General features: G+C 36.3%; 1 protein-coding gene across 7 annotated transcripts in view; it reads right to left on the bottom strand.

The window, feature by feature from the left end:
* The window catches only part of astn1 (astrotactin 1), a 267,228-nt gene that overhangs the window by 171,258 nt on the left and 82,885 nt on the right, over window positions 1-13,085 (bottom strand). For all 7 annotated transcript variants that reach the window (XM_087811062.1, XM_087811065.1, XM_087811063.1 and 4 more), the window contains 2 exons: window positions 10,928-11,078; window positions 1,193-1,359 (listed from right to left, as the gene is read on the bottom strand). In XM_087811062.1, the coding sequence (XP_087667188.1) occupies window positions 1,193-1,359; window positions 10,928-11,078 (318 nt within the window). The remainder of the gene's footprint in view (window positions 1-1,192; window positions 1,360-10,927; window positions 11,079-13,085) is intronic.

The raw sequence follows: 13,085 nt of genomic DNA, 5'->3' as shown, positions 1-13,085 counted from the left end.
TATGATAAACAAAATAATCCACATTTGATCGCTTCAACTTAACCCTACGAGAGTAGCAGCCGACCGAATGACCTGCATATCAAATTTGAGCTCAAAAGGTTCTAATTAGGGCACAAGCTGCAATTAAGCTGGTTTTCCTCACTGGTTGTGAAAATAATATCTCAGGAACATTATTTTAATGTAAACAGAAAATACTGTTATATTATAAATGTAGTACAAATACATGTTAATGCGTTGCCGGCTGTGCCCCAAATTCAAATGAGAGACGATCAGACAGTCTACAAATTCTCATCAATACTCAGCACTTTAAGTTACTGATTTATAGTTTTGATTAAACTTCATCTTAAGATGTTTCTTCTGTTTCCAATGTCAGTGTTATTTAAAATCAACTCATACAAACTGTTAAGTCTTGCGCTAAAACAGATTCATAAAAATATGTATATTTTTGTGCACCAAATTCTTGGTTAGAGTGTAAAACCGTTTTTATTGGAAATCTAATCTTTGTACATGAGGCCCCAGGAGATAATTAACTTGTGAGTAAATAATGATTGGTTGAGCGTCAGGGTTAGTGAGGATCAAGGTTATGGAATAGGTTAAAATAATTTTGTGGCCAATGGCATTACATGGTGATGATCCATTTGCGAGTACATCCTGAATCATCTAGAGTTAGGTTTGGGTTAAATGGCACCCAAGGCAATGATTAATTTCACAAGGTTAGAGTTGCTGTCAGGGTTAAGTTTAGTTAAGTTAAGTTTAAGTTTGGTGAAATTGGACCACACCATTTATTAATTTAATACGGTTTGGGTTTGGTGATGGTTCATTTGTGAGTTCATATTGAACTGCTCAGAGTAAGGTTAAAAGAATGTTGCCGCCCATAGCAAACTAAGATTTTGTCTTATCCCTCAAAATAAAAATCCATCCTTGATTTGCAACACTAATCTGTCTTGCTGTGATAGAAATGACATTGAGAGCCTCTCTGGATGGTCAGGTGATGATGTCAAGAAGTTCAAGGTGTCGGTTCAAAGACTCAGTGCCTAAATGTTAACAACCGTCATCCAACTGGACTTTCTCATCTGGAATGAACACTGCATGGAATCTGTAAGATTGATGACATCCGCACGGATGAACTACATTAACTGCAATTAATAAAATAATAAATAAATACAAAGCAGATGCACCCGGTCCTCCTTACCCGCAGAACATCTGGATGTTGTAGAGTGTAGGGTCATCCTCAAGAGGGGCCAGCTGCTGGAGACACAGCTGCTCACATCCGCCGTTGAATCCATCGGAGCAGTCAATGCCGATGTGGTGGTCATAGCATCCAGTGCCATCCTTCATTGGACTCAACCCAGGCGGACACTGCAAAAGTTCAGCATAGTTTGGCTCATACAGGTTACTGCTATTTTATTCTTTTCCATTCACAGTACATTTGTGGTTTTATGCATCATTTAAATCTGAAGGGTAGTATTAAAAACCGGATAACTCAAATGAAAGCAAAAATGTGACAATACATTTCCATTCAAATGAAAACTGAGAACCAAGTTCAACATTCCATTACAACCGTCAGAAATTTTGAATTTTGTATTTAACAACATAAAAGACCCATTGGGATCAAGATCTGCCACAAGGGCGACTTTTTCGAAAGCACATGTCTAACGTGCTCTTTAAAAGAAAGCTTCAGATCCCAAGGTTCAAATCCCAGGTACTTATAACTTACTAAAAGTACTATAACTGAGCTCAAGAGGTCTGCGTTTCAAATTAAAGGGATTGTTTTCATTGAAAAAAGCATGATTTTACATATTTATTTCATTCATTATTTTTTCTTGATTTAAATGTATTTTTATGTTGCCACCACTAAAATTGTCAATAGCGTTGTGTTTACAATACTGTTAATAAAAGTTTTCTGACTCCAAGTCTGTTAAGTTTAACAAATAAATGTAGCCAGGGCCTTCAGTTTTCAAGCACCTCTCAAGGGCAGACACCCTCTCTATGTTTAAGAGTAATCTTAAAACTTTACTCTTTGATGAAGCCTATTGTTAGGACTGACTAGGCTCCAGATTTCTCTCCATGAGTACATTCCATGTTGATCCAAACCAAAAAGTCACACTAAATGTTCCTGAAGTTGGTCTCCTTAAACTCCGTGTTCTACGTAGTCCATTAACTACTTAATTAAAAGGTGTTGTTTCAATGGTGTGAATTTGCAAAATATCACACTCTGTATGCTTTTTCTGCAGCTTCCGGGACATATTTAATCGCAGTCATGTCAGGTTGAATTCACATCTTTTGATTTTATGTTTTATTGCGTCGCAGTTGTATTTAAAGGAAGTCAGACTAAGTGCATTTGAACAAGGTTGGAGAACAAAGACTATGCAGCTGTCTTCCAAGTTGAGTGGGTGTGGAGTAGCAACATTAAAGGGTCCATATCAAAATGTTGAAGCTATGCTTTAATTAAATTAATTATCTTCCACAAAGTTCATTCAGTTCAATTCTAAATTAACTTCTGGGTTGCACTTAGAGATATTCTGGTATTCACATTTACAACACGTAAAGTAAACAGAAGATCAGAAGGCAGATGAACTTATTTAAGCTTCCATTCAAGCAAATCAATGCAGAAATGTTACTTGATCTAATGTAAACTTGATCTTGAAAATATGACCTTGTGGTCTTTCCCTGAAGATCTCAAGTATATGTTTTAAAACATAATTAAAGAAATAAAAGTACTTCGTATAGTGCAGTCTAGAGAGTTCAGCATAACAGACAATACAACATTCATTCATTTTCTATGGCGCTTAATGCCTTATGTAGGTCATGGAAACAAAACAACATGTAATAACAAATATAATAATGAAGTTAAAATACCAATTAACCTCCATGAACTATGAACGAACAATAATACACAAAACCATACTGGTAATAACAAAGTGTAACACTGTTCATCAGTTGTTATTTAGTCTGGAGATTCTTCTCTGGATGCTGCACAGCCTCTTCCCAGAAGGAAGATGGTGGAAAAGTCTGAATGTAGAAGATTAAACTAATCACGTTGTCCTATTTTAAACTGACACAGACAGACAGCTGACTGATAACCGGAAAGAACAGGTGACAAAAATCAGTCCCAAGACAAATGTATCCCCCTTCCCAGCGAAGAGACCAACATGTTAGTTCGAAACAGCAAAATATGTGACAAACAATTCTATGGAAATGTTCTTCTTAACTTCAGCATTCTTATTTAAATCTTGCACTCTTTGTTGCTCTGCTGCGATCTGCCCAACAGGCAAATTGGAGAAGTGCATAGCTTATCCGACTACTTTTGCAGGGATTTGTTGCTGTTTGGCAATGGCACAGTGCTGATTCCCCTAAGCCTCGGAATCACTGCTGGAATTTATCTCCATTAAGAAACAGGATTAAAAAGCATCGGGTTCAAGGGTCTCGCATGCAGGCTTTGTAGCTGCAGCTTTCTTCACAGCAGGACAAACGGAACTCACACTCAATGTCAATTGATTAAAATGCTCGAGGATAAATGCGCATTACTTTTCCCTGTAAGATCTATGTCTGCACTCATTTAATTACCTCAGTGGCCACATTAATAATTTATAGAAAAAGGCATCTTTCCAGTAAAAGTCTTAGGAAGGATTTTAAAGTCCATGGTGGAAGTTTTCATGGGGGATTACACTATTGAATACATAATGTGAAAAACTATGTTTTAAGTAATTTATTCCTTGCATTTAACCCTTTTGTTATCTCTGTTTCAAGGTGAACGACCTTCTTGGCTTCCAGAAATACATATGCAACTTGGTCACCTTGACAAGAGACAAAGGTTGAAAAATTAGCTTTTTGAGGTTCCTTAAGGTGTTTTTATTGAAAGGATTTTCACTAACCCAACCAATATCGTGTTATGTGGAAGTCTTCACAAGAAGCCTGTCACAGTTATCACTTCATTTGTCTTAAAAAATACAAGTGCATTTACTGGTATTAAGATAATGATAATGGTGTTTTTCTTAGTATATTTACTGTAACTGTTTGTAATTGTTCTTATTATTTTAAGGACTGTTATTATTGTTATTACTTATATTATAGTGGTTGTTATCATTGTTATTACAGTCCTGTGCACTGCAGGAAAATGATTTCAGCTGCGGCGTGTCGGATGCCTAATACAGAAGTCAATAGAGAGATATGTGGTTGGAAAGCTACAGTTCAGCAACCCTTCAATACAAAACAATCCGAGCAGGCAACACACCCATTGATTATATGGAGTTCCAGTGATTTAAAGACTCTGGGCCACAGCAGTGTGAAGAGGCTCAATGCATCATGGCGTTTTGCATCGTAGTTAATAAATCATTTGCAGCAGTGGCACGTCTCATGATAAAAATCAATATTTGTGTATTACAGCGATGACAGCAACAAGACACAGGATCAGGCTTTCAGTATGTGGTTTGTTTATTAATCCATAATGGTATCGTTATATGTTTGAAAAATCCAAAGCTGCCACCTTTATCGTCACTCTGTCAGTAATGGATGAAAGGAAGTATTTTCAGAAATATCGAAGGTATTATACCTCTCAGAAGATTGTAAAAGATTATTTTAGGCAATCATCCAATGAAGAAGAAGAACACAACTCATCAAATCATTAACACATAAAATGCGACTTAATTTTCTGTACGGATTTCCAAGCTGGATAAAAGGATTATTATAAATGTTTTTTTACGTTTTATTTTAAACAAGCTTGAATAGTGATGATAAATAAAAATGCATGTGAACTTGTCAACACTGAGATTTAACTTTTACCCAAAAGTCAAATTACCATCATGGAAGAGCAAGACCAGGCTTTTTACCTCTTACAAGCCATTAAATCTTGTTGGAGGTCATTTTGGGCACTTGCGCTTACAACCCAAGTGGAATTTTTTTTTTCTTGGAAGGACAGTCTTGCCCCATTAATCATGATCTGTCACCATAAAAAAGCTTGATTAATGTGTACCTTGGTCTCCACTGTCATGCTGCACCTTGATGACAAGTAAAGACAAACTGTAAAACCACAGACTATTCCCAGTTCTGTTGACAATTTTATACCCGGCAGGGGTCTAAATTCACATACAGTCAATGGCCTGGAAGTGAACGCATCACTAGTGACAGACTAATGGGGCCAAGGACTATCTATATCTCAGCCAGGTATTGACTCCACTCAACACTGCTTAGTGTTTAAGAATCTGATCCCAGTACAGTATTGCTTTGCTGCTCTCGCAGTTGATCTGGTGGAAATAAGGACATTCAGCAAATGCAGGTTGCTTTCCAGAAGTTTGTTAAAAAACAAACGCATATTGAATACTCTCTCAATGCATTTTTTTTTTAATTTGCTTGACAAACACAAGTGATACGTTTTTTATGAGTATTATAAATCGCCTGTGGCTTATTCTATTAGACATAAACTGCAACATCTTTAATCTGGCCTTTGCCCTTTGAAGAATAAATATGTAACATAATGCAGACTCATGAATTTCAGAACTGTATGTAAATACGTTCGGACAATGCTGAATAACATAATATGCCAATAAATATAAATAAACCAAGAACTTTTTGTACAATGTCTACTTATTTCTGAAGGTTGTGATTTTTTCAGAGCCCACAAGATGCCACTCTTTGTTGCGTGATCTTTGGCTTAATGTAAACCATTTAATGAAACATCTTTTTTTTAAGCCAAATGCACCATCTACTCTGAAAAATGGGTAGAAAAATTGGGTGATTCTTTAGAAATAGTTGCTCAATGCCAAATATTATACAGCAAGAGTGTCATCCAGTGGACTGCAGTGAAAAATGAAGCTTTAGCAGCCAATAACTAAAACAATAAATATATATTTTAAAATAACAGTATACAGTATAGGGGCGATTATAAAATCATTATGGTTCATCAGACAGTGGATTATAATGTTTGAAGAAGTCACATGACCTAAGGTGAACACTAGTTTTAAAGGAAACAGGTGTTGTGCAACTGCTAATAGTTGCGTTCTTTAAGGCCTTAAATTTATATCACAAATTTAGTGCTACTACAATGTTACTTTTCATGTTTACATAAAAGAAAAGAGACTTTAATATTTGTTAGGCGTTGAAGTTTATATATTCATGTTGTAATCCCCACATAAAGCAAGCAACCATCGGGGAATATGAAATTCAAGTTTCTATTTAAACACCCTGCTTCTTAAAGTGTGGAATGTTTGCAAACATAATTTCTATCTGAAGTCCAAACAAGTGACATTATTGATCTCAGACTCACCCCGTGATTATTGCAGACACCAGTAATGTGATACGTCAGCCAAATGGAGCATTATGGTCAGTGAGGAATGGCTACTGTTCGTCCACTTGCTGGCCCAAGTGATATTAAATGTAGACAGGACGTCTCCGGGCAGCAGCGGCTAGACAAGGTGTTAATTGATCGGGGTGGATTCAGAGCGCTGGGACCATGCCAGTTTACCACCCTGATTAGAGAGATGAGAGGCTCATTTATAAGCTTGACAGTCGCAGGATAATTACTAAAACACAGTAATATATGCAGAGACCGTCGGGACCTTTGTTCTGATTAGGACACCGAGGAAGGTGGAAACATGAATCACCTAAAACGTCATTTAATACAAATCCAGAATTAAGATCTCTGATAGTGAACAGGGTCAATTAAAAAGCCAGCACCTGCTTTCTATCTCCTACATCTCCTTCCTGACAGATAATTGTGTCAAATGAGTGCAAGAATCTTAAAAGCGTCTGGAAAATTTCCGCTGTCTCCTTCATTCAATTCGTGTTGACAATCTGTGTATAATTAGTGGTTGATTTAGTTAGGCAGCAGCAGCAGTCGCACCTGGGAACAACCTCCAGATTCTAAATGGGGACGGACGCCGACTTTCAACATGAAAGACGGTGGAAAATAGTGTTCTTCGATATTTTGAACAAAACTAGAAGACTTCATTTGCAAGTCATACAAAAAAAGTGGAAATGGTCAATTGCTGGGTGTTTCAAATAATTCCCGTAATTAAAGCTATAAAATGTTAGGGTTTGTCAATGTTTAAAAGCACATGTACGGTATGACTGCGCATTTTAATAGACTTAGTAAAACGTAGTGATCTCAGAAAGCAGAGTCTTTAATAAACACATAATGAATGGCTAATGTTGACATCTTAAGTAAAAAAAGAAGGCAGAAATAATTTAAAAAAATTCAATACGGAAACGTGAATTTCAAGATCACACTTTTGATATGATACATGTTTAGGCACATAAAGTCTTCCCAGCAGTGGTGATGACTTGACAGCTAAGACTTTACATCATCTTTGCTCTGATGAAACAACTCAGATCTTGGCCAAGCATGTTCTGGTTCCATGTTCATTATGGTAGAGGTATAAAGATGCCCACCCTACTAAAAAAAAGATGACATTTTTGTGTTCATTCTAATCACGCCTTTTAAATAGATGGAACCTCTGGGCAGTTTGGGGAAGTGAGGAGTAAGGACAACACATCAGGAACCATTGCACTCAGTGCTGGGAGCCTCAAATATGACCATATATTTATCATATTTATCATCTATATAGTATATATCATAAATATAATTATGAAGGTTGAAGTGCAGTGGAGATTGTGCATGAGCCAGGTGCAAGGCCTTCATCTTAGGATACCTAAACTTGCTCATGCGATGTGAGGGGGATCAGTTGTGACTGGTATGTTGTGATAAAAAAAGAGCTGAGCCAAAAGGACAAGCTCTCGACATACATGTCAATCCATGTTCCTACTCTCAACTAAGGTCATGAAATTGTGCAAGAACAATATCCAACCATGGTGTATAGTGATAATTGTAGCTTAGAAATAGTAGTCTTGGCTAGCTTGAATGTGAAGCTAACCACTCTGGAAAGTAAGCTCTGCGCCTTCAAATAAACTGCTAGCGGTTATTAGTCATGCCAGTGTGAAGCAACATAGCTTATCTGCTAGCTCTCCTATTGTAATTCCAGAGAAGCCGAACCCATTGCTACTGGGTGACTAGTGGCACACCCGCTCAGGAAAGCAATCCAATCTGTATTATGAAAAGTTAAGTTAGCAAAAACAACAACTGTAGTTTGCATTCCTTAGAATTAAACATGACACTGCTAGCTAACGCTAAACATGAATACATATCCATACGAGAAGAAATGCCATTTGGTTACACCAATCAGATGTCACTAAAGTTAATGTCGAGTCAGTTAATTTTTTCTAAAACTATGTTGGACTCTATGTTGTGTTCTCTGGACCACATGCACAATTTGGCCATGGATTAACTGTGTAGCCGTCCAGCAAACAGTGTTGGCTTTTTTTTTTATAATTGGCAGACTTTCTGGAGAAACTTGGTTTCATTAGGAGGGACCGCATTCACCTCACTTTGGGTCGAGCGGCTCCTGTTTGTAGAATTGTGGACAATATCATTAGCATTCCATCAACCTGACAATTCGGAGCTGTATTCCTGAACTCTTCTCTAAGAGCAGTCACATGCCCAAAACTACATAAACATTAAGTATGTGTCTGGTTTACTTAGACACAGAATCGAAGTCTGCAGTAGAGTATTAGTAATAATACAACATTTACAAGTTTCTACTCACCCTCATGTAGATTAGGGGGTTGGGATCATTTCTGTGCCTTTTTAGAGCTATAGGCAGAAATGTATGTTCATTTTAATGTAGTGACTTCAGCTCACTTGTCCTCATCTTTATCTTCATCAAAACTTTAAAACATCCATAAACCCCTTTACTGCTCGTCTGTAACCGTCTTGTATTGAATTGAGTTGAATCTCTCTTTGAGTCAAGGTGAGAAGCTCAGTCAATCCGGACAGTCTCAAATTTGAACTTCTTCATTTCTGCATCAAAAGAAGCCAGTTTAGATGGATAATGGGTGGATGAATGTATCAATAGACGGAGGGATAGCACAGTAAAGGAAACTGCATCTTCGAAATTCTCCTTTTCTTTGTATAAACAGCTACAGTTCTTTTTTTAAAAGACAAGGACAATACTCACACAAAATAACAGACTATTTTTTTAACTGTTGCTCTTAATATTACCATTTTATAGACAATATACAATGTGTCTCTACTAAGCTTGCTTTCACATAATTAAAAGTAACAGAATAATAACCATGTTTAATATTTCATACCTGCAGGAATGTAAAGGGATGAATATCACCACAAATGAAAACCCAACTCTTATAAAACTATCCAACTTTTGGACATCTCCGTGCTATCTGTTAGGATACATGGTTTTAGATGTTTCTTAGCAACACTGTCTCGGCTTTGTCAACAGCTTTCACAGTGCATCAAGCAATTCCAGATAGCAGTTGGCCCACCTCGTATCTCCTAACAAGTGCTCCAAGTGCAGGACTGTACATTGACTTGTGGCATGACAGTGGTAGTCTAACAAACAAACAACAATCACAAGAAATGCAATTCAAGCTGGGCCTCTTTTTTTAACCAAAAATATCTTCCCCAAAAGCTGTAATGTGACTCATTAGTAGGAACATCTTTGGTGGCCTTCAAATTGCACTAGGATTTCTTTAAAAAATGAATTGATCTATTTGAATGAGAGTGTTGACACTGAATATGAATGTGTCACTACCTGGAGCTTTATTTGTTTCAGATGGAAATTCTTTCACTGAAAAGTTTCTGTTCTTTCAAATTTACGTCTTCATTTTGTTTCTCAGGTTAAAAGATCCGACCACACATTTTTTACTCAAATGCTGCACAATTTAAAGTACCAAAAGAAACCTTGACCAGGATAGTAAACAATGTTAGATTTAGAACTTGCTAAGATCAAGGACAACAAGTTTTATTATTGTAACTATATTCAGTCTCATGTGTACGTTTAATTTCTTACTATAAAATGATTTTCTTTGTATTTGTGCTTTCAAATATTAGAATGACATGAATTTAATTTTTAGTGCATTGATAATGTGGCGTTTAGCCAGCAAGTTTTTTCATCAATAAAAAAAAAAAGAAGATATCTGTTGCTTTATTTATATTGGTAACTTCTCTATTTTAAACAAGAATATCAAACAAATGTGTTTAACTAACTATATGACTGGACTAGTATGTGATGAGTGTATAATTGATTTACTTTTACTATTTTTATATTGTAAAGGTATAGTTTGTTTGAAATTAATAAATTACTTACTAACAAGTATTCTGATAGCAGTAGATACATAACTAGGCTTCCTGCAGTACTTTCACTTAAACTGCTTTAGGAGCATTTTACAGAAGACGATGATTAAAGGAGTGAATGACGCACATCCTCGTTATAAATGCTTATCTACTGCAAGGAACACTTTACCAGATAAACACATTATTTATCTGTCTTCATGTTCACAGTTTTCTTTCATCTCTGATGAAACATGTTTTACCATTTAAACATCAGAAGCAGTTCCACTCTGTTTAAAGAAAAGTGTAAAAACGGCACACCTGAGACTAACTACTAAAGTGCATTTAAGTGCTTGGAAGTACCTAAAAGCTTGGCGACAGAAGAGTGGTGTGTTGCGAAGGCAAAACATTAGCAGACGGTGTTGAGGCTTAGCAAATAACCAGAATCATATTGCGAACGTCGGCAACAGATGGGGACGAAAAAACCAACCTGATTGATGCACACTGATTACCAGGCATCAGATGGATATTGTGTTGTTAATTGAGGAAGTTCAATAAGTTCTGTCAAACTTGCAATGTAGTGCAAAGATACATAAGAATTAAAAAACTACATGGATGAAAACAGGTTGTAGAAAAGCGGCACACATTTCCAGATCACTATTTAGTGTGGTTGAATGTTAATTATCTGTAAATATTTTTGGAAATGGAGTAAAAAGAAACCCTGGTTTATTTGAGTTAATAGTACTTATAGGTACATTTAAAAACACTAAACAGTCTGACGGTTATTTAAAGAGATCTTCAACTTACCACACATCCTGTGGAATCCAGTTTGCGATCTGATATGCAGCGGAAGTTACGGCTACAACCTCCGTTGTCTTTTGAACAGTCCCGGACTGGGCCGAATGAGTCGAGGAGAACCTCCAGGGAGTCGAAAGACGAACTGATCATCAACTCCTCCCTTCATGAAAAAGAAAGGTGGACAATAAGGATGACATTAGTGAGGGATTGATGAAGCTTCGTGAAACGGTGTCATCATTTTCTGGGCAGAGTAGATGGTGCTAATGATGGATTTCATTTAAATAGTTGCTGGAACTTAAAGATTAAACAACAAATAGCGCCATCTAGTGGACTTTTTAAACAAGAACAATGATTCATGAAGCATCATCACTCCATCACTAGTCTAAAGCATTATAATTATTTGAATTAAGTAATTCATGAGGAAGGAAATCAAGACAGAAAACAACACAATTTATTGTGTTGCAGATGATTTGATTCACAATATTCCCCTTTAATTAGTGATTAAATTCATAATATCTCAATTCATTTTTATCTGTTAGCAGCATCATTTCCCATGTAAAATCAATTGGTAATTTCACTAATTACCTTTAAATTAGTGAAATTGATCGATTCAAAAGCGGAAAAAATATGACACAAATTAGACACGATCTTGTAAAATGGTCATTAAAAGGTGTGTAACTGCTAAATTAAAAAAAAAAAAATGTTTCATCCATCAAAAACTATCCCACAAAACATGTCTTCCAGCATCAGTGAGACCAGAGTCCATGAGGAAATATCTGTGCTCTTGAAATTTTAACTTCTGAACACCAGGAAAAGGAGAATCAATTTGGTTCAATGTGGATCAAACGGTTAATACTGGCCAGTGCATACATATGAACACCCCATGGGCTCCAACATCTATGATTTCTTTTGTATTTTTTTTTCTTTACAAACCAGAAGCAAGGTCAATAAAGGACACCGGTAGCCCACATAAAAATGATATAGCTGAGGAAAGAATTTCACCACATTATCAAACTGAACTGAATCACCTCTACAGAGTGAAAGCGAGAATTGCACAGTGCCTGATAAACAAGACTTTCAGTAATGGAATTGCCAAGAACCTTGCCTTTCTGGAGTATACTAAGAAAAATGCTTCCTCCACTGCTCATAAACCTTTTGGCTTTCCTTTGAAAACATTTTTTCTTTACACCAGTCCTCTTTTTTGCACGGATTTTAAGGGAATCAAAATAAAATGACATGATAGATTAACAGTCTGTAAGGATAATCACATTTTTATTAAATTCCCCTAAAGCGGACTGGGCACTGACATCGTATGTGTTAGAGATCAAATGTTGTGTTATACAGTAAAGTGATTAAATTATTTATTTATTTTAGTTTGACCACCTTATAGTTGGACAAACAACAAATTGGCAGCTAGCATCGTTTTTTGTTAGTTTTGTGCAGGTGTATGATTTAAACTAGGGGTCCCCAAACCTTTTATTGCTCCCGGACCAGTTTAACATTATATTCACGAACTGACGTTCAGATAAAAGAAGTCCCAATTAAATCGCACGATTAAAAATACATCTCACCATAGCACTGAATCATCAAGAGCTCTAGACGTTTTTTTCTCTGTAACAAGATGGTCTAATAAAAGGGAGACTATTGTCTAACTCTCCTGACTCACTCACATGTTTTAAATGTTGAAGTCTTCCTCTCCAAGATGCAGTAAGTCTCTCAGCATGACCATGTTTTAAACTTATTACTTTATAAATTCCTGCCTCGTCTGAAATCCCGGCTCCAGAAAAACAAAGCATTTTCAGTGGGCGGGGCTTTAGATAATTTTCTAATGTGAATATTTCAATGAAAAGAGAGTTTTGTACAAACAGACACATACTGATCAGAACAATAGAGTCCAAGATCTATTGATTTTTACCAATCTACAGTTTTTTTTTAGTCATCATGTGTGAAACAAGAAGTGTAACACTAATGTTTCTTTAAAGAAAATCTGGTCTATTTTTAGTATTAATTAATACAACAGAAATTATATAAATAATGTACTTTCTGTCTTTAGGGTCCGGTAATAACTGCCTCACGGACCGGTATGGGTCCCTGAACCGTGGGTTGGTGACCCCCCATTAAAACAAATAAACCTGATACAGAGGATGAGTGTTCTGTAATTATTTCA

The sequence above is a fragment of the Callionymus lyra genome, chromosome 16 (assembly GCF_982586985.1).
Source record: "Callionymus lyra chromosome 16, fCalLyr1.hap1.1, whole genome shotgun sequence".
In the NCBI taxonomy this organism is placed as follows: Eukaryota; Metazoa; Chordata; class Actinopteri; order Syngnathiformes; family Callionymidae; genus Callionymus; species Callionymus lyra.
Note: the sequence above shows the minus strand (reverse complement) of the source record. Positions and strands in the feature narration are given on the sequence as shown.